Source organism: Scyliorhinus canicula, chromosome 15 (assembly GCF_902713615.1).
Source record: "Scyliorhinus canicula chromosome 15, sScyCan1.1, whole genome shotgun sequence".
Classification (NCBI taxonomy): Eukaryota; Metazoa; Chordata; class Chondrichthyes; order Carcharhiniformes; family Scyliorhinidae; genus Scyliorhinus; species Scyliorhinus canicula.
This window is the reverse complement of record NC_052160.1, coordinates 96,746,813-96,770,881: the sequence shown is the minus strand read 5'-3', so window position 1 is coordinate 96,770,881 and position 24,069 is coordinate 96,746,813. Positions and strand designations below refer to the sequence as shown.

At 44.3% G+C, this 24,069-nt stretch overlaps 1 protein-coding gene across 7 annotated transcripts in view; it reads left to right on the top strand.

Annotated features, from left to right (window-relative positions):
• The window catches only part of LOC119978443 (SAM pointed domain-containing Ets transcription factor), a 110,202-nt gene that overhangs the window by 54,551 nt on the left and 31,582 nt on the right, over window positions 1-24,069 (top strand). For 6 of the 7 annotated variants that reach the window (XM_038820090.1, XM_038820088.1, XM_038820089.1 and 3 more), the window contains one exon: window positions 9,953-10,423. In XM_038820090.1, coding sequence (XP_038676018.1) covers window positions 9,976-10,423 — 448 coding nt within the window. In that variant the 5' untranslated portion in view covers window positions 9,953-9,975. Of the gene's footprint in view, window positions 1-5,991; window positions 6,241-9,952; window positions 10,424-24,069 lie in introns of those variants that run through there. The other variant, XM_038820092.1, reaches the window with a different exon arrangement.

Below are 24,069 nucleotides of genomic sequence, written 5' to 3'. Positions count from 1 at the left end.
AGGTCAGATATGGGGATGTTCGCTGATGATTGCACAATGTTCAGCACCATTCGCAACTCCTCAGACACTGAAGCAGTCCATGTTCAAATGCAGCAAGACCTCGATATATCCAGGCATAGGCTGACAAATAGCATCTAATCGCAGCATGTTAGCGCAGTGGTTAGCACAGTTGCTTCACAGCAAGGAATCGAACTCGGGTCCCTGGCACTGTGAAGCAACAGTGCTAACCACTGTGCTAATTAGGGGTGGACAATAAATGTTGGCCTCGCCAGCGATGCCCACTTCCCGAAAAATTAATTTAAAAAAAAAGCTATTTTAAAATAAATACTCTTTTGGCTTTTAGGTGTTTAGACTTCAAGGTTCAGATGCCACTGCTCCAGAAAAGAATTCCTGATATTCTTCAACTGTGAAGAGGGCAAGATTTAATGGGACTGTGCAATCTTTTATAGAGTTAATCCTTGGTTTATGGCAGCACATTGACATAATTCGTATCACAAAATGTCCTTGCACTGCAAAAGCAATATTGGATGTTATATTGTGTTATTACATAGAACAGTACAGCACAGAACAGGCCCTTCGGCCCTCAATGTTGTGCCGAGCCATGATCACCCTACTCAAACCCACATATCCACCCTATACCCCTAACCCAACAACCACCCCCTTAACCTTACATTTATTAGGACACTACGGGCAATTTAGCATGGCCAATCCACCTAACCCGCACATCTTTGGACTGTGGGAGGAAACCGGAGCACCCGGAGGAAACCCACGCACACAGAGGGAGGATGTGCAGACTCCACACTGACAGTGACCCAGCCGGGAATCGAACCTGGGACCCTGGAGCTGTGAAGCATTTATGCTAACCACCATGCTACCCTGCTGCCCCTAAATTTATTATTCATGTTATTGTGTTTGTATTTTACATTGTGTTATTATGTGTTTGCCTGTTTCATTATCTATTACATAGGAGGATAAGAACAGAAGTAGGCCATTCAGCCCATCGATCCTGCTCTGCCATTCAATACGACCATGGCTGATCAGACATTTCAATGCCTTTTACACACACTACCCCAAACTTTATGATATTTCTAATCAGAAATCTATCAAGCTCTACCATAAACATACTTAGTGGCTAAGATTCTGCAGCCCTTTGGGGTACAGAATTCCAAAGATTTGCAACCCTCAGTGTAAAGACATCTCTCCTAATTTCAATCCTTAGTGACTTTCCCTTTATTTTGAAATTGTGTCCCCTGGTCACAACTTCAATCTAGGCTCCCCAACCAGGGGAAACATCCTACCTGCATCTACCCTGTCTATTCCTTTATGTATCTTGTAGGTTTCAACAAGATCATTTCTCATTCTTTGAAACTCTAGAGAATACAGACCCAGTTCACCCAATATCTCTTCACAAGACAGTCCTACCATCTTCAGAACAAGTCTAGTGAACCTTCGCTGCACTCCCTCTATGGAAATAATATCCTTTCTGAGGCAAGGGAACCAAAACTGCAGATCGTACTCCAGCTGTAACCAAGCTTCTATACAAATGAAGCAAGACCTCACTACTATGTTATTGTATTTTTGTCTGTTTCATTATGTGTTACTGTGTGTTATTGTGTGTTTGTAGGGTACAATATGTTACTTTGCGTTATTGTGTGATTGCATGTTTAATTATGTGTTACTGTGTGTCTGTATGTTTTAATATGTCTTAGCGTGTGTTTGTATGTTCCATTATGTTATTTGTATGTGTGTATGCTACATTGTGTTACTGTGTGTTATTGTGTGTTTGCACATTCTATTCCGTGTTATGGTGTGTTATTGTGTGTCTATGTTCCATTGTGTGTTAATATGTGTTATTCTGTGTTGTATGTTATCTTATGTATTACTGTGTACTAATATGTGTTTATATGTTACATTGTGTCATTGTGTGTTTATATGTTTCATTAGGTGTTACATTATATTTTAAAATACAGTATATTTTACTGTGTGTTATTGTGTGTTTGTATGTTACATTATGTGTTACTGTGTTATTGTGTGTTTGTATGTGTGTATGTTTCATTATGTGTTACTGTGTTATTGTATGTTTGTATGCTACATTATGTTTTACTCTGTGTTATTGTGTGTTTGCATGTTACATTGTGTGTTATTGTGTGTTTGTATATTACATAATGTGTTACTCTGTGTTATTGTGTGTTTGTATGTTTCATTATTTTTACTCTGTGTTATTGTGTGTTTCTTATGTTACGTTATGTTTTACTCTGTGTTATTGTGTGTTGGTCCGTTACATTATACTTTACTGCGTTATTGTGTGTTTTTATGTTACATTATGTGTTACTGTGTGTTATTTTGTGTTTGTATGTTACATTATGATTTACTGCACTATTGTGTGTTTGTATGTTACATTGTGTGTTACTGTGTTATTGTGTGTTTGTATATTAGATTATGTTTTACTATGTGTTATTGTGTGTTTCTATGTCACATTATGTTTTACTGTGTATTATTGTGTGTTTATATGTTTTATTATGGTTAGCAGAAAAGATGCCAGATTCTTCTAGATTGTCTCCATGCAATGGTACCAATCCCACCCAATCTCTTCTAAGCAGAAATTTCTTGAGTTAAATGTTAAGTTTCAGTCTGAAATTGTTCTTCAAGAAATGAAATGCTTAATGCCATAACAGAGCCGCAGAAACTGCAGTAAAAATATCCCAAGGTGCTTCCCAGCACTTTATTAAACACAATTTGACACTGGGAGAAGTGGTCTAATTGAGATTTATTATTATTGTCTTTCTGTTCACAACAATCTTGCTTTTCATTGGTTACTGTTGGGCCAATAGGAATAGTTTTCAGTGTGTCCTGCACTAATGGACAGCCATCAAGCTGCTGCAGGATTTAAAAGAGTAAAACCGCAGGGGTAAATCCTCTAATCACTTAATCCAATCCTGGGCAAATAATGGAAATAAAATCCCCACAGCAACACATTGCCTCCATGTGCAGCAGAAACTATGGCCCGTTAGATGCAACACTGTGAGATCAAACTAAGAGCGACAGCCCACCTTTCAGAAGTATTACTCTCTCAGTTCTCCTGCCCTTTCAAGCACCATGCGCCTGAATAATATCTATAATCTTTAAAGAGATGGCCAAGTTTAGAGATCTCTGCTGGGTTTTATTGAAAAAATATAACTGAGATACTTTTTAATCAATTCCTCAAAGGGTATCAAACAACAGCTGAGTGTTAATTCCAGGCAATATCCACCCTTGCAATACTTGTGTAAATATTCCCCATCCTTTTCAGTCTAGATCTTCTTTATGTTTGTTTTACAGCCAGGAGGATGGAAGCTTTTCTAATTAACCAGTAATTAAGGGAGTGATTATTTCTGTGTTTACGTGGTAGTCATTAACCATATGTCTTGTTCTGGGCACAGTGATAAGTGGGAAGTTGTGGTAATTGTCAAATATCATAGTCTGTGGTTTATTGGAGGCAGTGGTATATCAGAGAGTGTAGTTTATTGGAGGCAGTGGTATATCAGTGAGTGTGGCTTTTGGAGGCAGTGGTATATCAGAGAGTGTGGTTTATTGCAGGCAGTAGTACATCAGAGACTGTGGTTTATTGGAGGCAGTGGTATATCAGAGAGTGTGGTTTATTGGAGGCAGTGGTATATCAGAGAGTGTGGTTTATTGCAGGCAGTAGTACATCAGAGACTGTGGTTTATTGGAGGCAGTGGTATATCAGAGAGTGTGGTTTATTGGAGGCAGTGGTATATCAGAGAGTGTGGTTTATTGGAGGCAGTGGTAAATCAGAGAGTGTGGTTTATTGCAGGCAGTGGTATATCAAAGAGTGTGGTTTATTGGAGGCAGTGGTAAATCAGAGAGTGTAGTTTATTGGAGGCAGTGGTATATCAGAGACTGTGGTTTCTTGGAGGCAGTGGTATATCAGAGAGTGTGGTTTATTGGAGGCAGTGGTATATCAGAGAGTGTGGTTTATTGGAGGCAGTGGTGTATCAGAGAGTGTAGTTTGTTGGAGGCAGTAGTACATCAGAGAGTGTGGTTTATTGGAGGCAGTGGTATATCTGAGAATGTGGTTTATTGGAGGCAGTGGTATATCAGAGAGTGTAGTTTATTGGAGGCAGTAGTATATCAGAGAATGTGGTTTATTGGAGGCAGTGGTATATCAGAGAGTAGTTTATTGGAGGCAGTTGTATATCAGAGAGTGTAGTTTATTGGAGGCAGTGGTATATCAAAGAGTGTAGGTTATTGGATAGTGATATTTCAGAGAGTGTGGTTTATTGGAGGCAGTGGTATATCAGAGAGTGTAGTTTATTGGATAGTGATATTTCAGAGAGTGTGGTTTATTGGAGGCAGTGGTATATCAGAGAGAGGTTTATTGGAGGCAGTAGTACATCAGAGAGTGTGGCTTATTGGAGGCAGTGGTAAATCAGAGTGTGGTTTATTGGAGGCAGTGGTATATCAGAGAGTGTGGCTTATTGGAGGCAGTGGTATATCAGAGAGTGTAGTTTATTGGAGTCAGTGGTACATCAGAGAGTGTGGTTTATTGGAGGCAGTGGTATATCAGAGAGAGGTTTATTGGAGGAAGTAGTACATCAGAGAGTGTGGTTTATTGGAGGCAGTGGTAAATCAGAGAGTGTGGTTTATTGGAGGCAGTGGTATATCAGAGAGTGTGGTTTATTGGAGGCAGTGGTATATCAGAGAGTGTGGCTTATTGGAGGCAGTGGTATATCAGAGAGTGTGGCTTATTGGAGGCAGTGGTATATCAGAGAGTGTGGCTTATTGGAGGCAGTGGTATATCAGAGAGTGTGGTTTATTCGAGGCAGTGGTATATCAGAGAGTGTGGCTTATTGGAGGCAGTGGTATATCAGAGAGTGTGGTTTATTGGAGGCAGTGGTATATCAGAGAGTGTCGCTTATTGGAGGCAGTGGTATATCAGAGAGTGTGGTTTATTGGAGGCAGTGGTATATCAGAGAGTGTAGTTTATTGGAGGCAGTAGTACATCAGAGAGTGTAGTTTATTGGAGGCAGTGGTATATCAGAGAGTGTAGGTTATTGGAGGCAGTGGTATATCAGAGAATGTGGTTTATTGGAGGCAGTGGGTAAATCAGAGAGTGTGGTTTATTGGAGGCAGTGGTATATCAGAGAGTGTAGTTTATTGGAGGCAGTGGTATATCAGAGAATGTGGTTTATTGGAGGCAGTGGTAAATCAGAGAGTGTGGTTTATTGGAGGCAGTGGTATATCAGAGAGTGTGGTTTATTGGAGGCAGTGGTATATCAGAGAGTGTGGTTTATTGGAGGCAGTAGTACATCAGAGAGTGTGGTTTATTGGAGGCAGTGGTATATCAGAGAGTGGTTTATTGGAGGCAGTAGTACGTCAGAGAGTGTAGTTTATTGGAGGCAGTGGTAAATCAGAGAGTGTGGTTTATTGGAGGCAGTGGTATATCAGAAAGTGTGGTTTATTGGAGGCAGTGGTATATCAGAGAGTGTGGTTTATTGGAGTCAGTGATATATCAGAGAGTGTGGTTGATTGGAGGCAGCGGTATATCAGAGAGTGTGGTTTATTGGAGGCAGTGATATATCAGAGAGTGTGGTTGATTGGAGGCAGCGGTATATCAGAGAGCGTGGTTTATTGGAGGCAGTGGTATATCAGAGAGTGTGGCTTATTGGAGGCAGTGATATATCAGAGAGTGTGGTTGATTGGAGGCAGCGGTATATCAGAGAGTGTGGTTTATTGGAGGCAGTGATATTTCAGAGAATCTGGTTTATTGGAGGCAGTGGTATATCAGAGAGTGTAGTTTATTGGAGGCAGTGGTATATCAGAGAGTGTGGTTTATTGGAGGCAGTGGTATATCAGAGAGTGTGGTTTATTGGAGGCAGTGATATTTCAGAGAATCTGGTTTATTGGAGGCAGTGGTATATCAGAGAGTGTAGTTTATTGGAGGCAGTGGTATATCAGAGAGTGAGAGTGAGAGTAATCCTTCTAGAAAATCTATTGCATCTTACTACTCTCTCCAGTAGAATATCCATGTATTGAGCAGCACCCAGGGGGCAGACCAGTTTCTTATATCAATCTTAAATTTACTAATATTAGCTTATCACATTCTTGTAAAGCAATTTTCCAAATTTATTTTTTCATACTGTTAACCATCTCTTATACACCAACCTTCAAGTTCTCCTTTCAATGATGAAAAGACTGGATTCATCCAATGTTACCCCCAGGGATTGTTCAGGTGGTGGGGTAAGTTCCGTGGGAACAAACATCAGGGTTTTTACAATAGTCATCTAGTAGTTAAAAGAGGTTTTAATAATTCTAACCTTCTCAGAATAACTAATAGAACAACCCTGAGGTAACCATCTGAAGTTAGCTATTTAACGTGCTTTGACACTTTTCCCAGTGCAGCACAATTGCCCAGAGGAATTTAGCACATCTGAGCAATTGCCGTGCAAACACTTACCTGTGAAATTCTAAGAGGTTTTCCCCGTGGCATCTTGGAGTCCCCCAAAGTCCGTGCCACGTCAAAGGTTATTGAAGAAAATAAAAGCTCATGTTACAGGGGGTAAATATTGACATGGATAGAAGATTGGCTGGCTAACAGGAAACAGAATAGACATATCTGGGATTTTTTTCAGGTTGGCAAATTGTATCCAATGGTGTGTTACAGGGATCAGTGCTGGGGCCTCAAATGTTTACAATTTATACAAATGACTTGGATGATGGGATGGTTGCCCAATTTGCTGTTGACACAAAGATAGGTGGGGTGTAAGGAGACTATAAAGAGACTACAAAGGGACATAGATAGGTTAAGTGAGTGGGCAAAAATCTGGCAAATGGAGTACATTGTGGGAAAATGTAAAATTGTTCATTTTGACAGGAAGAATACAAAATAAGCATATTATCTAAATGGTGAAACACTGCAGAGCTCTGAAGTGCAGAGGAATCTGGGTGTCCTACTGCATGACACGCAAAAGGCTGGTATGCATGGACAGCAAGTAATTAAGAAAGCTAATAGGATTATTGCGATGGGAATTGAATACAACAGTAGGGAGGTTATGCTTCAATTCTGCAGGGCATTGGTGAGATCACATCTGGAGTACCGTGTACAGTATCAGCCTCCTTATTTAAGGAAGCAGTTCAGAGAAGGTTTACTAGGCTAAAACCTGGAATGGGAGGTTGTCTTGTGTGGAAAGGTTGCACAGGCTAGACTTGTATCTGCTGGAGTTTAGAAGAGTAAGAGGCAAATTGCTTTGAACATATAAGATCCTGAGGGGTCTTGAGTGGGTGGATGTGGAAAGGATGTTCTCTCTTGTGGGTGAATCTAGAACTAGAGTCAATAATTAAAAATAAGAGGTCGCCCATTTAAAAGGGAGACGAGAGAGAAACATTTTTCACTTAGCGGGGTGTCATGAGGCTTTGGAACTCTCTTCCTGAAAAGGCGATGTTTAATAAGCACACTGGGAGTCCACACCGGGTGAAATAAGAAACAAAGTTTTATTTACAACACGATATGTACAGTCCGGTAGATCCCTACTGGGTTCCTGTTCTGGTCGGTATTTCACTGGCCGACCTTTTATACAGAAATTATTAGAGATCCCCCTCCCCTAGTGGGGGAGCTCGTACTCTGAAAGGAGCACGGGAATTCAACCATTCCCACCCCGGAGCTTCTACGCGGACCATTTCCCTTCAGTTTCTGAATCTACGCCATTGATGAAAAATGGCAGTGGTCTCAATTCTACAGCCTGGGGCACATCACTCAGTGCTCCCCACCAATCCCATATAGCTGTGTCTGTTGTTTCTGACCTTTTTGCCAATTTCTTGTCCATTACAAGACCTAATCTTGGTATATTACCTTGGTATATTGGTATATTACCATCCAAAGTCTTATCAAAGATAACTGTCCGGAGCAGTATGTCTGAATGAAGTTAATAAAATAAAGATCAATTAAAACAAAACATTTTGGGATTCCTCCTAAATTCCAGCGTCACTTTAAGTGTATTCAATCTCCTTGATCTCCTCTCGGTTGAGACAGAACAGTCATTACTAGCTTCCAGGGCTTGGAGTGGTTAGTAAAAGAATTATACAGCACAGAAGGAGGCTATTCAGTCCATCATGCCTGTGTCAGTGCTTGGAAAGAAGTGCCCCCAAATGTTCCCCCAAGCTTCACCTTTGCCATTTTTTTATTATCCTGATGGGCTCAAATGTATTCATTCTCGTGACTGTGAAATATTAAATAATTTCCTTCAACTATTTATATCTTTTTAACAACATTCAGTCACTACATATTCTTGGTGGGTCCTGTTTAAATGTAATGCAGTGCTCCTTGACAGACTGTCCCTAGATCAATACGATATTGTGCAGTATAACAGATTGTTCTAGGTTAACGTGAAAAGATCACTGAGTGACCTGCTGTGCACAGTCCCTCCCACAAATGGATTGGCAATGATGGCAGTCTCATTGAAGCTATAATGTCCACGTTTCTATAACCTTAATATCTTGAAGGCACATGGCCGGGGTGTGAATCCAAAATCCCAACAAAGAGAACAAAAATTATTTTTTGATCAGCTGGTCACAGGTGAAGGCATCATTCTGTGCAGCACAATGCCACACAAACCAAAAAGTCTGTGGTTAGATGTTCTCTGCCATTGGCTAGTTGGATGTCCCAAATGCCTCATGGTTTCGGGAGTGTGTGTGTGTGTGTGTGTGTAGAAAGTACCAGTGTTTCTGCTGTTTGCTGTTATCCAATGATCCATGCTTGATGGGGCCAGACTTGACTGTGGTGCCTATAGCAGTACAATAACGTGCACAGCCTCACTGTCAGCATTCACACAACAAGAAATGGCTCTTGGACGATTCCGCCTGTGGGAGGGAAGGGACTGGGAAGGTTTGCAGGCCTTGATGTTCGCAGCTTCCTCCAATCCTCTACTGTAACCATGACAGGAGTTAGTTTGAATCTGAGAGGAATGGGATAAAGGCTTGAAAATGGCGTTACAATGAAAGACCCAGCAGTGACTCTGCAAAAACCTTGGGGTCGTGGTGCTTAAATTACAGAACAACTGCCTGAGCTCTCTCTGATATGTTACCTGTGGGCGAGGAACTAATGTTTTTGTACTAATTGAAAGCTTCACAATTCTTCGAACAGCACCTTGAGACTGCTGGTGTTAAATAGTGAATATTATGATTTTAACATCACCACCCTATTAAATAAAATCTTTACATGAAAATTTCCTTTCAAATTTGAACCGTATACATCTGTCAAGGAGCAGACTGTGACTGCTGCACATCACGCCGCCCCCCCCCCCCCCCCCCCCCCCCCAACTGTGGTCTACACCTATCTATCCAGAGTTCTGGATACTGCCTGAAGAGATAGTTTTACTTCCATGTTGATCACTATAGCAGGCCCAACTTGAGATGCGAAAGCGTTTGAGTCGGGGTGTGCAGACGAATTATATAAAATAAGTACAAAACAATCTTAAAAACTAGGACACATTGAAGCTTAAGAAGGAGTAAACCTCAATATCTAATTCTTGCTCTTCTCAGTGTCATGCAGAATTAAATCCTCTTCACTTGGTAAATGGCAAAAGCGTCGTTGCAAGAAAGAGATGGGCCCTTTTAATTAAAAGTCATGAAAAGAAAGTCAGATGTTGTCTGTTTAAGCAGGAGCTTTTCACTGCAGAAGAAAGGAACTGCAGTTTGAATCCTGTATTTGGACTAACAGCCGCACTTAACGTGATCACCCATTAATACAAACTGACCCATGAGTAAAACGTTCATTAAAGCCCATTCAGGAGTTACTGGGATATTTAAGTGACCAACTGACCCTATAATCCCCTGTTTCTAGCTTACAGCCTCCCAAAGGGTTCAATAAACAGTATTGCTGTGAGGCAGTCAATAGTCGTCAGTCTATGGACAGTAATATGCTATTAAACATTTGCCTCTTCTTGTTTTGCTGTAGACCTGAAGAGTTTACTTGAGGTGATGGGCAGTGCTGGTCGGCGACTGACAATGCTGCAGCAGAACCGGACTGCCTTTGAGGGTGCGTTACTAACCAATCTGGAGAAACCCAGCCATCCAAAGGGGCTTGAGTGGACCGTGGTGGAACCATCCAGTAACCCCTCAACCCCTGAACGGACACTGCCTGTCTACTTGTCCTACTTCGACATGCTGCTAACTGAAGACTGTGCATGGCTATCTAAGGGGCTGGTGGAGCGTCCAGAGATTGACCATGGTTTGAAGACTGAGCCACACAAAGAGCCAGACCAATGCCCGATAGTGGACAGTCAGGAGCTGTGTGTGCCCACAGAGCTGGACTATCAGAACAGTGTCCACTTAGAAGAACGATCCCTAGAACAGGTCCAGACGATGGTGGTTGGGGAAGTTCTCAAGGAGATAGAAACAGCCTGTAAACTACTAAACATTGCAGCAGGTAAATGATACCAAATGGAACTTAAATGTTTGGCTTTAGCAACTAGCCTGATTTAACTTTTTTAAAGTAATGCAAAACTGGGCTCACACTGGCCCTCTATTGTATCAATCCCACAGCTGTTAGCTATGGATTAATCCCTTATAATATTAATGTACTTTCATAAATTTTCACTGAAAAAATGCTCTTGACACCCAATAAATGTGATACAATTAGATTATGACAGACTATTCTGGTCTGGTGTTTTAATAAGAGGTTGCCTGGAGCAATACGATACAGATTGTGTGACATTGCTAGCTGATCAAGATTAATGTGTTGTGATGCAGTAAAATTGCTTGCTTCAGATTAATGAGAAATTGTTAATTGACAGATTGTTCCAGAGAAAGCAACACTGGACAATGGGACAAAGTTCACTGGCTCTGCATTCATGTGGCACCCTATTTTGTTGTACAGTTATGTTACATACAAAAAGAATATAGGAACATAGGAACTTAGGAATGAGGAGCAGAAGTAGGAAATTCAGCCCTTCGAGCCTGCTCCGCCATTCAATCAGATCATGGCTGATCTCTTCCTGGTCTCAAATCTACCTCCATACCTGTTACCCATAGCCCTTTAACCTGTTTACTTATCTGAAATATATCTATCTCCTTCTTGAAACCATTTAATGACTTAGATTCCACCGCACTATAGGGCAACGATTTCCACAAATTCACCACCCTCTGCAAGAAGTAGTTCTTCCTCGTTTAATTTCTAATATCTGTAAGTTGTGTTGTGGTCTCTGACCACTCCATCTCTTCCAGGTGAATTGGTGTGAATCGATCTAGAATGTGCTGTTCTTAATGGTATCTTAATGATCTTAAAACAGTGGGACACATGCACTCTCACTTTGATATTGGACAACACAACAAAGTGCATCTCAATCAGCAAATCTAAAGTGCATCACGTGAGGAAATAAATGTTTTAACTGAGAGCAAAAAAACTGAACCTTACTTGAGCAACTAAGAGATGCACCAATTAATTCACAACCTCAAGATTCTGTGTAAATGAAATGATGATCTGTACAACTTGCCTTTATATCGCGCTCCTCATGGAGAGGATTCCTCGCAACACCTGACAGTAAAAAGAGAAGAGGAATATAGCGGACACTGAGCATGGGTAAGAGAGAGGGAAATGGAGAGGGAACACGAGAGAGCAGGAATAGGGTGGCTGAATAAGCAGTCATTTTGGTGGAGCAGAGGGAGTGAGGACTGAGGAGAAGTTCAGTGAAAGAGGAGTGTGTAGCCACGTAAAATCAATCTCTTACTTCCTTCCTATTTTAAGTCTTTGCTTTCTTTGTTGAGATAGAATAGCACCAGAGTTTGAAGTCTAAAGTGGGCGAAAAAGAGCTCTGACCACCATGGAATTCCTCAACACAGAAGGAGGCCATTCATCCCATTGTGGCTGCACTGGCCCATTGAAGAAGCTATCCAATTAGACCCACCACCCGCGTGTACTTAAACATTTTTCCTTTACAAGTTCATATACAGTTCCCTTTAGAAAATTATGATTGAATCCGTTTCCACCACTTTAAATTGTCCATTCAAGGGCGGCACAGTGGCGCAGTGGTTAGCACTGCTGCCTCATGGTGCCGAGGTCCCAGGTTCGATCCTGGCCCTGGCTCACTGTCCGTGTGGTGTTTGCACATTCTCCCCATGTTTGCTTGGGTCTCACCCCCACAACCCAAAGATGTGTAGTGTAGATGGATTGGCCACGCTAAATTGCCCCTTAATTGGGAATAAAAAAGAATTGGGTAGAGTCATAGAATAGTCATCGAAGTTTACAGCATGGAAACAGGCCCTTCAGCCCAAATTGTCCATGCCGCCCAGTTTTTACCACTCCGCTAGTCTCAATTGCCCACATTTGGCCCATATCCCTCTATCCCCATCTTTCCCATACAACTGTCGTAATGCTTTTTAAAAGACAAAATTGTACCCGCCTCGACTACTGCCTCTGGCAGCTTTGTTCCAGATGCTTACCACCCTATGTGTGAAAAAATTGCCCATCTGGACCCTTTTGTATCCCTCCCCTGTCACCTTGAACCTATCTAGTTTTAGACTCCCTTACCTTTGGGAAAAGATGTTGACTATCTACTTTATCTATTCCCCTCGTTATTTTATAGACCTCGAGAAGATCACCCCTAAGCCTCCGACGCTCCAGGGGAAAAAGTCCCAGTCTATCCAGCCTCTCCTTATAACTCAAACCATCAAGTCCCGGTAGCATCCTAGTAAATCTTTTCTGCACTCTTTCTCGTTTAATAATATCCTTTCTATAATAGGGTGACCAGAACTGTACAGTATTCCAAGTGTGGCCTTTTCAGCAAGACGTGCCAACTTTAAATTTTAAATAAATAAATAAATTGTCCATTCCAGACCACAGTAGCTCTTCACTTCTCTGGATCTCCTGCATCCTCGGGTTACTGCTCCGACCCGTTGGGCCAACTATTTTGAGAAGCTCAGTAGTCACCACATTAAAGCCCTTTTGATTTCAGGCCAAGTCAGGATTTCAATCAGTCGTTCGCACCAGTATAGCCACGGGAGACAGTCATCTGTGGACTGTGGGAGGAAACCGTAGCACCCGGAGAAAACCCACGCCGACACGGGGAGAACGTGCAGACTACGCACAGACAGTCACCGAGGCCAGAATCGAACCAGGCAGCGGTGCTAACCACCAGCATTGCTGCCTCGTCTGTTATCGCAATATTTCCATCTATTTAACATAGAATGGAAAAAAAAAATGCATGTGAACTATTATTGCCTCTGCTTCTGAATATCTGGCAAACTGTCAATTTGATCTCTGAGCAAAGCTCGGTGCCAAGAGGGGAATCTCTGCTGTTCAGGACCGGACAGGAAGCTTCAGGTTAATCGAAACAGTGCGGAACAATTTTCACTTCAATAATCAACAGCTCCCAGATTTGAAGCATATAAAAAGTGCATACTTAACTGAAATTATTATTTCTATCTTTCGGCTAAATTTTACTTCAGCCTGTTACTCAATTCTGCTTTTTGTACACAGACTGGATTGGGTAGAAATTGGGTGGCTGAAACCTCACACATCTTTATAGATCTCCCTCTATTCTGCCTGAGATTCAACCTCGGGGGGGGGGGGTGCACTCCTCAATAGACAAGTGCGAGAATTCTATTCTCCATTCCTAAATAACAGTCTTTTTTCTGCTTTCTGTCAGTTAGCTACCCAATTATTTTACTTCCTTTAGTTTTCACTCTGATCTTGTCCTTTGCCTCTCATGTGGTCACTCTATTGGTATTAATCCTTCTTTACCTCACCTAGACAGTGGTCCGTCAGGCGTCTGGGTGAACAGCAAGAGTTGACAGAATATTCAACCATGCGATGCATCTGTCCATGGCAGGCAAAAGCACAGTCGGCCTTTCCAGCGGGGGTCACTGAACAGTGATCTGCGGAAGGGTGACTTTGGCGGATGTACAGGGCTAATCTACCCTCGGACACTGAGGCCAATTCCAGCGGCATTGCCAAGGCCAAATCCCTCCACAGGTTCCACAGGCGAGTAATCAAAACTGTATGTTCAGTATAGCTGCCCAGATTGTCTACTTGGTTAATGGACCTTGCCCGGAAGCAATAACACAATCCACGTTTTAAAATAGAACATAGAACATAGAACAGTTCCCCGATGTTGTGCGAGCTTTGTCCGAAACCAAGATCAAGCTATCCCACTCCCTGTCATTCTGGTGTGCTCCATGTGCCTATCCAATAACCGCTTGAAAGTTCCTAAAGTGTCCGACTCCACTATCGCAGCAGGCAGTCCATTCCAAACTTGAAACACTCTCTGAGTAAAGAACCTACCTCGGACATTCCTCCGATATCTCCCACCCTGAGCCTTATAGTTATGCCCCCTTGTAACAGGTCCATCCACCCAAGGAAATAGTCTCTGAACGTCCACTCTATCTACCCTCTCAACATCTATTAAGTCGCCTCTCATCCTCCTTCGCTCCAATGAGAAAAGTCCAAGCTCCCTCAACCTTTCCTCGTAAGACCTACCCTCCAATCCAGGCAGAATCCTGATAAATCTCCTTTACACCTTTTCCAATGCTTCCACGTCCTTCCTATAACGAGGTGACCAGAACTGCACATAATAGTCCAAATGTGGTCTCACCAGGGTCCTGTGCAGTTGCAGCATAACCCCACGGCTCTTAAACTCAAGCCCCCTGTTTATAAACGGTAACACACTATAGGCCTTCTTCACGGCTCTATCCACTTGAGTGGCAACCTTCAGAGATCTGTGGACATGAACCCCAAGATCTCTCTGTTCCTCCACGTTCCTCAGAACCCTGCCGTTGACCCTGTAATCCGCATTAAAATTTGTCCTCCCAAAATGAATCACCTCACACTGATCAGTGTTAAACTCCATCTGCCATTTTTGCGGCCCAGCTCTGCATCCTATCAATGTCTTTTTGCAGCCTACGACAGCCCTCCACCTCATCCACTACTCCACCAATCTTGGTGTCATCAGCAAATCTACTGACCCACCCTTCAGCCCCCTCCTCCAAGTCATTTATAAAAGTCACAAATAGCAGAGGACCCAGCACTGATCCCTGTGGTACACCGCTGGTAACTGGTCTCCAGTCTGAACATTTTCCATCCACCACCTATGTGATAGCCAGTTACTTATCCTACACCACCTTACTTTCTTCATGAGCCGACCATGGGGAACCTTATTAAACGCCTTACTAAAATCCATGTATACGACATCAACTGCTCTACCTTCATCTACACACTTAGTTACCTCCTCAAAGAATTCAATCAAATTTGTGAGGCACAGGGCAGCACGGTGACGCAATGGTTAGCATTGCAGCCTCATGGCGCCGAGGACCCAGGTTCGATTCCGGCTCTGGGTCACTGTCCGTGTGGAGTTTGCACATTCTCCCTGTGTTTGCGTGGGTTTCACCCCCACATCCCAAAGATGTGCTGATTAGGTGGATTGGCCATGCTAAATTGCCCCTTAATTGGAAAAAATGAATTGGGTACTCTAAATTTATTTTTAAAAATAATAAATTTGTGAGGCAAGACTATCCAGGATTAAGCTGCATCTTTCCAAATGGTCATTAATTCTATCCCTCAGGACCCTTTCCATTAATTTACCGACCACCGAAGTAAGACTAACCGGCCTATAATTACTAGGGTCATTCCTATTCCCTTTCTTGAACAGAGGAACAACATTCGCCACTCTCCAGTCCTCTGGCACTATCCCCATGGATAGTGAGAACCCAAAGATCAAAGCCAAAGGCTCTGCAATCTCATCCCTTGCCTCCCAAAGAATCCTAGGATATATCCCATCTGGCCCAGGGGACTTGTCGACCCGCAGGTTTTTCAAAACTGCTAATACATCTTCCCTCAGAACATCTACCTCCTCCATCCTACCCGCCTGTATCACACTCTCATCCTCAAAAACATAGCCTGTCTCCTCGGTGAACACTGAAGAAAAGTATTCATTCAACGCCTCTCCTATCTCTTCTGACTCATTGCACATGTTCCCACTACTGTCCTTGACCGGCCCTACCTTCACCTTCGTCATTCTTTTATTTCTCACATAAGAGTAAAAAGCCTTGGGGTTTTCCTTGATCCGACCGTCCAAGGACTTCTCATGCCCCCTCCTAGCTCTCCTAAGCCCTTTTTGTTTTAGCTCATTTCTTGCTACCTTGTAACCCTCAAGCGACCTAACTGAACCTTGTTTTCTCATCCTTATATATGCTTCCTTTCTCCTCTTGACAAGACATTCAACCTCTTTTGTGAACCATGGTTCCCTCACACGGCCATTTCCTCCCTGCCTGACAGGGACATACCTATCAAGGACACGCAGTATTTGTTCCTTGAACAGGCTCCACTTTTCAATTGTGCCTTTCCCTGACAGTTTCTGTTCCCATCTTATGCTCCCTAATTCTTTCCTAATCGCATCATAATTTCCCCTCCCCCAATTATAAACCTTGCCCTGCCGTATGGCCCTATCCCTCTCCATTGCAATAGTGAAAGATACCGAATTGTGGTCACTATCTCCAAAGTGCTCTCCCACAAATAAATCTAACACTTCATAGAATTTCATAGAATTTACAGTGCAGAAGGAGGCCATTCTGCCCATTGAGTCTGCACCGGCTCTTGGTCCAGTTCATTACCCAGTACCAAATCCAATGTGACCCCACCTCTTGTCGGCCTATCCACATATTGTGTCAGGAAACCCTTCTGCACACACTGTACAAAAACTGCCCTATCCAAACTGTTCGACCTATAGAGGTTCCAATCAATATTTGGACAGTTAAAGACACCCATGACAACTACCCTGAGACTTCCACACCTATCCATAATCTGCTTTGCAATTTCTTCCTCCACATCTTTATTACTATTTGTGGGCCTATAGAAAATCCTAACAATGTGACCGCTTCTTTCCTATTTCTTTCAGCCCATATTACCTCAGTAGGCAGATCCCCTTCGAACTGCCTTTCTGCAGCCGTTAAACTATCCTTGATTAACAATGCTACTTCTCTACCTCTTTTACCACCTACCCTGCTCTTACTGAAACATCTATACCCCATAACTTCCAACAACCATTCCTGTCCCTGTTCTAACCATGTCTCCGTAATGGCCACAACATCGTAGTCCCAAGTACCAATCCAGGCTCCAAGTTCATCTACATTATTCCGGATGCTCCTTGCGTTGAAGTAGACACACTTCAACCCACCTTCCTGCCTGCTGGTAAACACCTGTGACCTTGATACCCTCCTCAGTACCTCACTACTCTCAACACTGGCTTCTGGACTACAGCTCGTTTCCCCATCTCCCTGACCAATTAGTTTAAAATCCCCCAAAGAGCCGGAGCAAATTTTCCTCCCAGGATATTGGTGCCCCTCTGGTTCAGGTGCAAACCGTCCTGTTGTACAGGTCCCACCTTCCTCAGAATGTGCTCCCATTATCCACGTAACTGAAACCCTCCCTCCTACACCATCCCTGCAGCCACGTGTTTATCTGCACTCTCTTCCTGTACCTCAACTCACTAGCATGTAGCACCGGCAACAAATCAAAGATGACAACATGGCCTGTCCTTGCTCTCATCTTCCACCCTAGCTCCCTAAATTCCTGTTTTAAATCACCGTCCCTACTCTTACCTATGTCGTTGGTACCGATGTGTACCACAACTTGTGAAGGGGTCCCCCTTCAGGATTCTGAAAACATGGTCCGAGATGTCATGGATCCTGGCACCCGGGAGGCAACATACCATCCGTGAGTATCTTTTGTTGCCACAGAACCGTCTATCTGTCCCTCTAACTACCGGATCCCCAATAACTATTGCTCTCCTGCTCTCCCCCCTTCCCTTCTGAACCACAGGGACGGACTCAGTGCTGGAGATCCGTTCATCCCCCCCCCCCCCCCCCCCCCCCCCCCCCCCGCCACCAGTATCCAAAGCGGTATACTTGTTACTGAGGGGAACGACCACAGGGGATCCCTGTACTGACTGCTTCCTCCCAGCTCCTCTCACCGTCACCCATCGATCTTCATTATTCGGAGTAACTACATCCCTGAAGCTATTATCTATGACCACCTCTGCCTCCCGAATGATCCGAAGTTCATCCAGCTCCAGCTCCAGTTCCCTAACGCGGTTTTTGAGGAGCTGGAGATGGGTGCACTTCCCACAGGTGGAATCACTGACGGCATCCCTCACCTCAAACATTCTGCAGGAGGAACATTGCACTGCCTTCCCTGCCACCCCCCTAGATAACTTGTGGTAAAAACAAGAAAAAATAAGAAAGAGCTTACCTGATATTCACTCACCCCCTTAGGTTAGAGGAGGTGGAAGGGTGGGGGACACTACAAGTGTAGTGTCTCGGATTTAGCAACCACCCAACTTAAATACAGGTAAAAATACAGGTAAAAATAAAACACTTAACGAGCAACCACTGCGTCTCCCGTCTGTCTCTCCTCTCCCGCTGTTTTCACTCTCCCACTGTTTGCTGCATTATCTTCTTGACAGTTGATAGTAAAATTAAACCACAGGCCTGTTGCAGTCAGGTCCGTCCGTTAGTTCCTGGACCTATTGTGAATCTAATGTAAAATTGACGTCCTTGCAAATAACATCACTGCTGGTTTGTGAACAGAGCTATGGATCCACAAACACAAAACTACTTTTACTGTGTCACAAAACAATTTTAGATGCAGCTAAACCTGTTTCTGAACCTTTGAAAGCTTGCTACAGTAGAGAGCAGCTATTATAGTTTATGATATGGAAACATAGGTTGTAGGCCATTCAGCCCCTGGAGCCTGCTCCTCTATTTAGTTAGATCATGACCGATCTGTATCTTACTTGCATTTATCCCGGTTGGTTTCATAACACTTAGTGCAAAGATGTCTAGGTACCAGGTTGTAGATTATTTGAGCCTAAGACAGATGGCAAACAGTACTCTAACTTCCTTCTGAAGTTTTGCAATACATCCCACCCCTTAATAAAGTTTAAATCTGTTTATGCAAGAACAGGCAGGAGGAAGTGTGTTTGTGAAGCAATAAATTCTAGGTGTGGGCTAAAGAACAACCTGCTGTTTCACAAGGTCTGGGGCGTGACCCTATGACCACGCTGTGCTGGGAACACAGCTCGCCGCAGCTCAACGCGACCATTGAAAGTTTGGAGACCCCTCTCCCAGCATCTACCCGTCTCGCAATATCTCGCGCAATTCAACGCAATCTCGCAAGACATTGCAATGTGAATTCAGCAAACAACATTACGTACACGAGGCCTGGTGCACCTCACCGGGTTCCCTCACCTTTCCTGGTCAGCCCCACACTGGCTGAACTTTTATATCAGGGATAATAAGCCACCCCGCCCATTGTGGGGGGGCTCGCAGCACCAATGTACACAGGGAGGGAAACAATCATCCCCAGCAGGATGTGCCCCATGCAAGTTATCACAGCTAGTTTTAAATTTCAGCGTTTCCTTTTGCCAAATTAGTTTAAATTCCACCAGCGGCTGAGGTGGGTTTTGAACTTTTAGCCTGGGTCTCTGGATTACTAGTCCAGTGACATCCCATTACGCCACTACCTTCCCCATCACACTAAATATTATCAAGCAAGTCAGTGAGAGGGACAGCTTGGTGTGTTTACTGCTTCTGTCTTACTTTATTTATTCACGAGTTGGGCGTATTGCTGGAAAGCATTTATGACCCATCATTAATTGCTAATGAGACGTCGGTGAGCTGCCTTCCTGAATCGGGTAAGAATGGCAGATTTCCTTCCTGAAAGCATGGTGGCACAGTGGTTAGCACTGCTGCATCACAGTGCCAGGGACCCGGGTTCAATTCCAGTATTGGGTGATGGTGTGGAGATTGCATGTTCTTCCCGTATCTGTTTTTTGTTTCCTCCCGGAGTTCTGGTTTCCTTACACAGTCCCGAGGGAATCTCGTCCCTCTGACCCGAGGGAATCTCATCCCTCTGAGCCGAGGGAATCTATCCCTCTGACCTGAGGGAATCTATCCCTCTGACCCGAGGGAATCTCGTGCCTCTGAGACGAGGGAATCTATCCCTCTGACCCGAGGGAATCTGTCCCTCTGAGCCGAGGGAATCTGTCCCTCTGACCCGAGGGAATCTGTCCCTCTGACCCGAGGGAATCTGTCCCTCTGACCCGAGGGAATCTGTCCCTCTGACCCGAGGGAATCTGTCCCTCTGTCCCGAGGGAATCTGTTCCTCTGACCCGAGGGAATCTGTTCCTCTGACCCGAGGGAATCTGTCCCTCTGACCCGAGGGAATCTATCCCGAGGGAATCTGTCCCTCTGACCCGAGGGAATCTGTCCCTCTGACCCGAGGGAATCTGTCCCTCTGACCCGAGGGAATCTGTTCCTCTGACCCGAGGGCATCTGTCCCTCTGTCCTGAGGGAATCTGTTCCTCTGATCCGAGGGAATCTATCCCGAGGGAATCTGTCCCTCTGACCCGAGGGAATCTGTCCCTCTGTCCCGAGGGAATCTGTTCCTCTGACCCGTGGGAATCTGTCCCTCTGACCCGAGGGAATCTGTTCCTCTGACCCGAGGGAATCTATCCCTCTGATTTGAGGGAATCTGTCCCTCTGACCCGTGGAAATCTGTCCCTCTGACCCGTGGGAATCTGTCCCGAGGGAATCTGTCCCTCTGACCCGAGGGAATCTGTTCCTCTGTCCCGAGGGAATCTGTTCCTCTAATTTGAGGGAATCTCGTCGCTCTGACCCGAGTGAATCTGTCCCTCTGACCCGTGGGAATCTGTCCCGAGGGAATCTGTCCCGAGGGAATCTGTCCCTCTGACCTGAGGTAATCTGTCCCTCTGACCCGAGGGAATCTGTCCCTCTGACCCGAGGGAATCTGTCCCTCTGACCCGAGGAAATCTGTCCCTCTGACTTGAGGATAGCTCAGGCCCCTAACTTTAGGGTTCAATCTAATCAGCGAGTTTTTCACCAGTTCCCTGGCTTGGCTGTGCCTCGAGGACAAGAGCTGACGACAGAATTCAAGGTGTGGCCTGTCCTGAAGTCTGCACAGCTTCAGTGCAGCAGCTGATGGTCACATTAGCAATATAGAGCAGTATTCTCTTCAAGAACATAGAACATACGGTGCAGAAGGAGGCCATTCAGCCCATCGAGTCTGCACCTACCCACATTAAGCCCTCACTCCCACCCTACCCCGGTAACCCAATAACCCCTCCTACCTTTTTGAACACTAAGGGAAATTTAGCATGGCCAATCCACCTAACCTGCACGTCTTTGGACTGTGGGAAGAAACCGGAGCACCCGGAGGAAACCCACGCAGACACGGGGAGAACATGCAGACTCCGCACAGACAGTGACCCAGCAGGGATCGAACCTGGGACCCTGGCGACGTGATGTCACAGTGCTATCTACTTGTGCTACCGTGCTGCCTTTACTTTGTTGCTTGCTGTCCAGCATTGGCTAATACGGTCAACTTTATTCCTGATTCCTTTTGGGATGAACACTCAGCTCTTTGCAGCCAAATCCAAATATCTGCCTTTGGCTTCTGGGAAATATGACGAGTTCTTAATTTGCTCTGTTTGATAAAGACTATGAATGTAGTCATGAGATACTGTTAGGTTTGCAATCATGGTTTTTATGCTGTATGTTTCCCTGATCTAACCTCCAGTATAATGAATTGGTGTTTTAGTGCAGTGAGACTGTACTCACTAGAAAGGGTGTGGGACAGAGAATTTGGGCTCCAGTCTAGTGAGACTGTGTTCCAGTAACAGCCCAGCTGAATTTGCCTTTTTTTCTCGTGGAACATTATCCATGAACACCAATTGATGTTTGGGAGTGAGCCAGATTCTCTGTGTACACTTGCTCAGGAGTCAGTAACATTGTGGTAATGTGAACCAAAGGCCTGGGCTAATGCTCTGGAGACATGAATTCAAATCCCGTAAATCCAGTAAATCTGAAATGAAAATGCTTGTTTGACTTCTTTGTAGTTGCTGAATGTTTATAAAACCAACTCGTTCGCTAATTCCATTTGGGGAAGGAATCTGCTGTCTTTATTTCATGTGACTCCAGACCCACAGCAATGTGGTTGCCCCTTAACTGCCATCTGAAATGGCCTTAGCAAAGTACTCAGGTGTACGCTGCTCACCATCACTGCTTGAAGGGCCGATAGGGATGGGCTGCAAATGCTGGCCTTGGCAATGATGATGCTCACCTCCCCCCGCCCCCCAAGAATTAATAAAGAAGACAGAATTTCTGTAACCTCTTTACCACCATATAATAATAATAATCTTTATTGTCACAAGTCGGCTTACATTAACAATGCAATGCAGTTACTGTGAAAATCCCCTCGTCGCCACACTCCGGCGTCGGTTCAGGTCCATTGAGTGAGAATTCAAAATGTCCAAATTACCTAACAGCATGTCTTTCAGGACTTGTGGGAGGAATCTGGAGGAAACCCACGCAGACACGGGGAGAACGTGCAGACTCCGCGCAGTGACCTAAGCCGGGAATCGAACCCAGGTCCCTGGAGCTGTGAAACAACAGTGCTAACCACTGTGCTACCGCGCCGTCCACATTGTATTATCATTGTTCCAGGATTTTAATGAACTGTAACTCAAACCTACTGCTATTTTGAAGATGAAACTATATATATATATATATATATATATATAGAGTGTTCTGTTAACAAGAAGTAACCAAATGTTTTCAACCTTTCCAACATAATTTCTCACTTTGGTTCCCCAGGTTCACCCTTATCCCTCATTTCTGACACACCCAGTAACTGAGTGATATGATAAGCTGTCACAATATTGAAAAGTAGGTGCATCGACCAATAACATAGGGTCAGAGGGGTGATCTTCAGGGTCGCCTTGGAAGTAAAAGGTCAGATTGATAACAGATCTCGTCGATTGGATATTTTCAGCGGCTAGCCAATAATCAAACCCGAGCATATTATTCAGCCAATGCAATCTTAGAACAGAGAGCACCAAGGTTGTGTTGACCTGTAAACACTAAATTGGCAATAGAGTTTAAAATGAGTTTCTGCCATTTATGTTTTACTGATTCTACTTTACTTAACAAGTATGTTTTTTTTATAGTGGCAGTCACCTCACTCATCTTAAAGGGGCTACTGCTGGCACAATGGAGAGTTTGCAGCAATTCTAGGAACAGCCTGCTCCAAACTGTCTCTTGAAATGCCACCATGTTGGCTACGGCTACAGGGCGGGTGCACATTACACTAGATCATATCAATTAAATGTGCTGGCCCATTGCTTCCAGCATGGAGCGATTCTAAAACAGTTGGAAATAGGGCTACGCAATGGTGCCAAATCTTCAACCTGAGCTTCCTTGAAGTATGGCACCCTGCTGATCATGCTGGCCGTGTTACCTTTACTGCCCCATTCAAATGCCCACCCTGTTGCCCAGGACAGTGATTACTGGAAGGTTATTCCAACGGGAAAGCTTTGGAGGGCGAGCCAAATTCATTTGCACATACATACTTTCCAGTAAAAGTTGATTTTAGCAAATAGAAGGAAGAACCTCAGACTCAATTTTCCTTTTCTCACCCATTGTACCAGCTGCTCTGCCACCATTATGGAGACAAGCTAAGTTGGCACAGATCTGGTACAGGACTTAGGATCCTGACTCATTGGCACTATTCTTTGGAGGTTGATTTAGTCAAGCCAAATGTGATTAACCATGAAGTAACTCAAGGATGGCTCATCATTCTGACTTCAGGGTAGCTGTGTTATCCTTCGTAGCCTTGAATGCACCTTTTGCTTATGAGCCTGGTGAAGTGTGTTGCCTGGGTTCTGTGCTAAACGACACAGGGAGCTTCGGTGCCTCTCACAAAGGGTGGAGAGTGGGGTAATGGGTTCATAGAATTTACAGTGCAGAAGGAGGCCATTCGGCCCATCGAGTCTGCACCGGCTCCTGGAAAGAGCACCCTACCCAAGGTTAACACCTCCACCCCATCCCCATAACCCAGTAACCCCACCCAACACTAAGGGCAATTTTGGACACTAAGGGCAATTTATCATGTCCAATCCACCTAACTTGCACATCTTTGGACTGTGGGAGGAAACCGGAGCACCCGGAGGAAACCCACGCACACACGGGGAGGATGTGCAGACTCCGCACAGACAGTGACCCAAG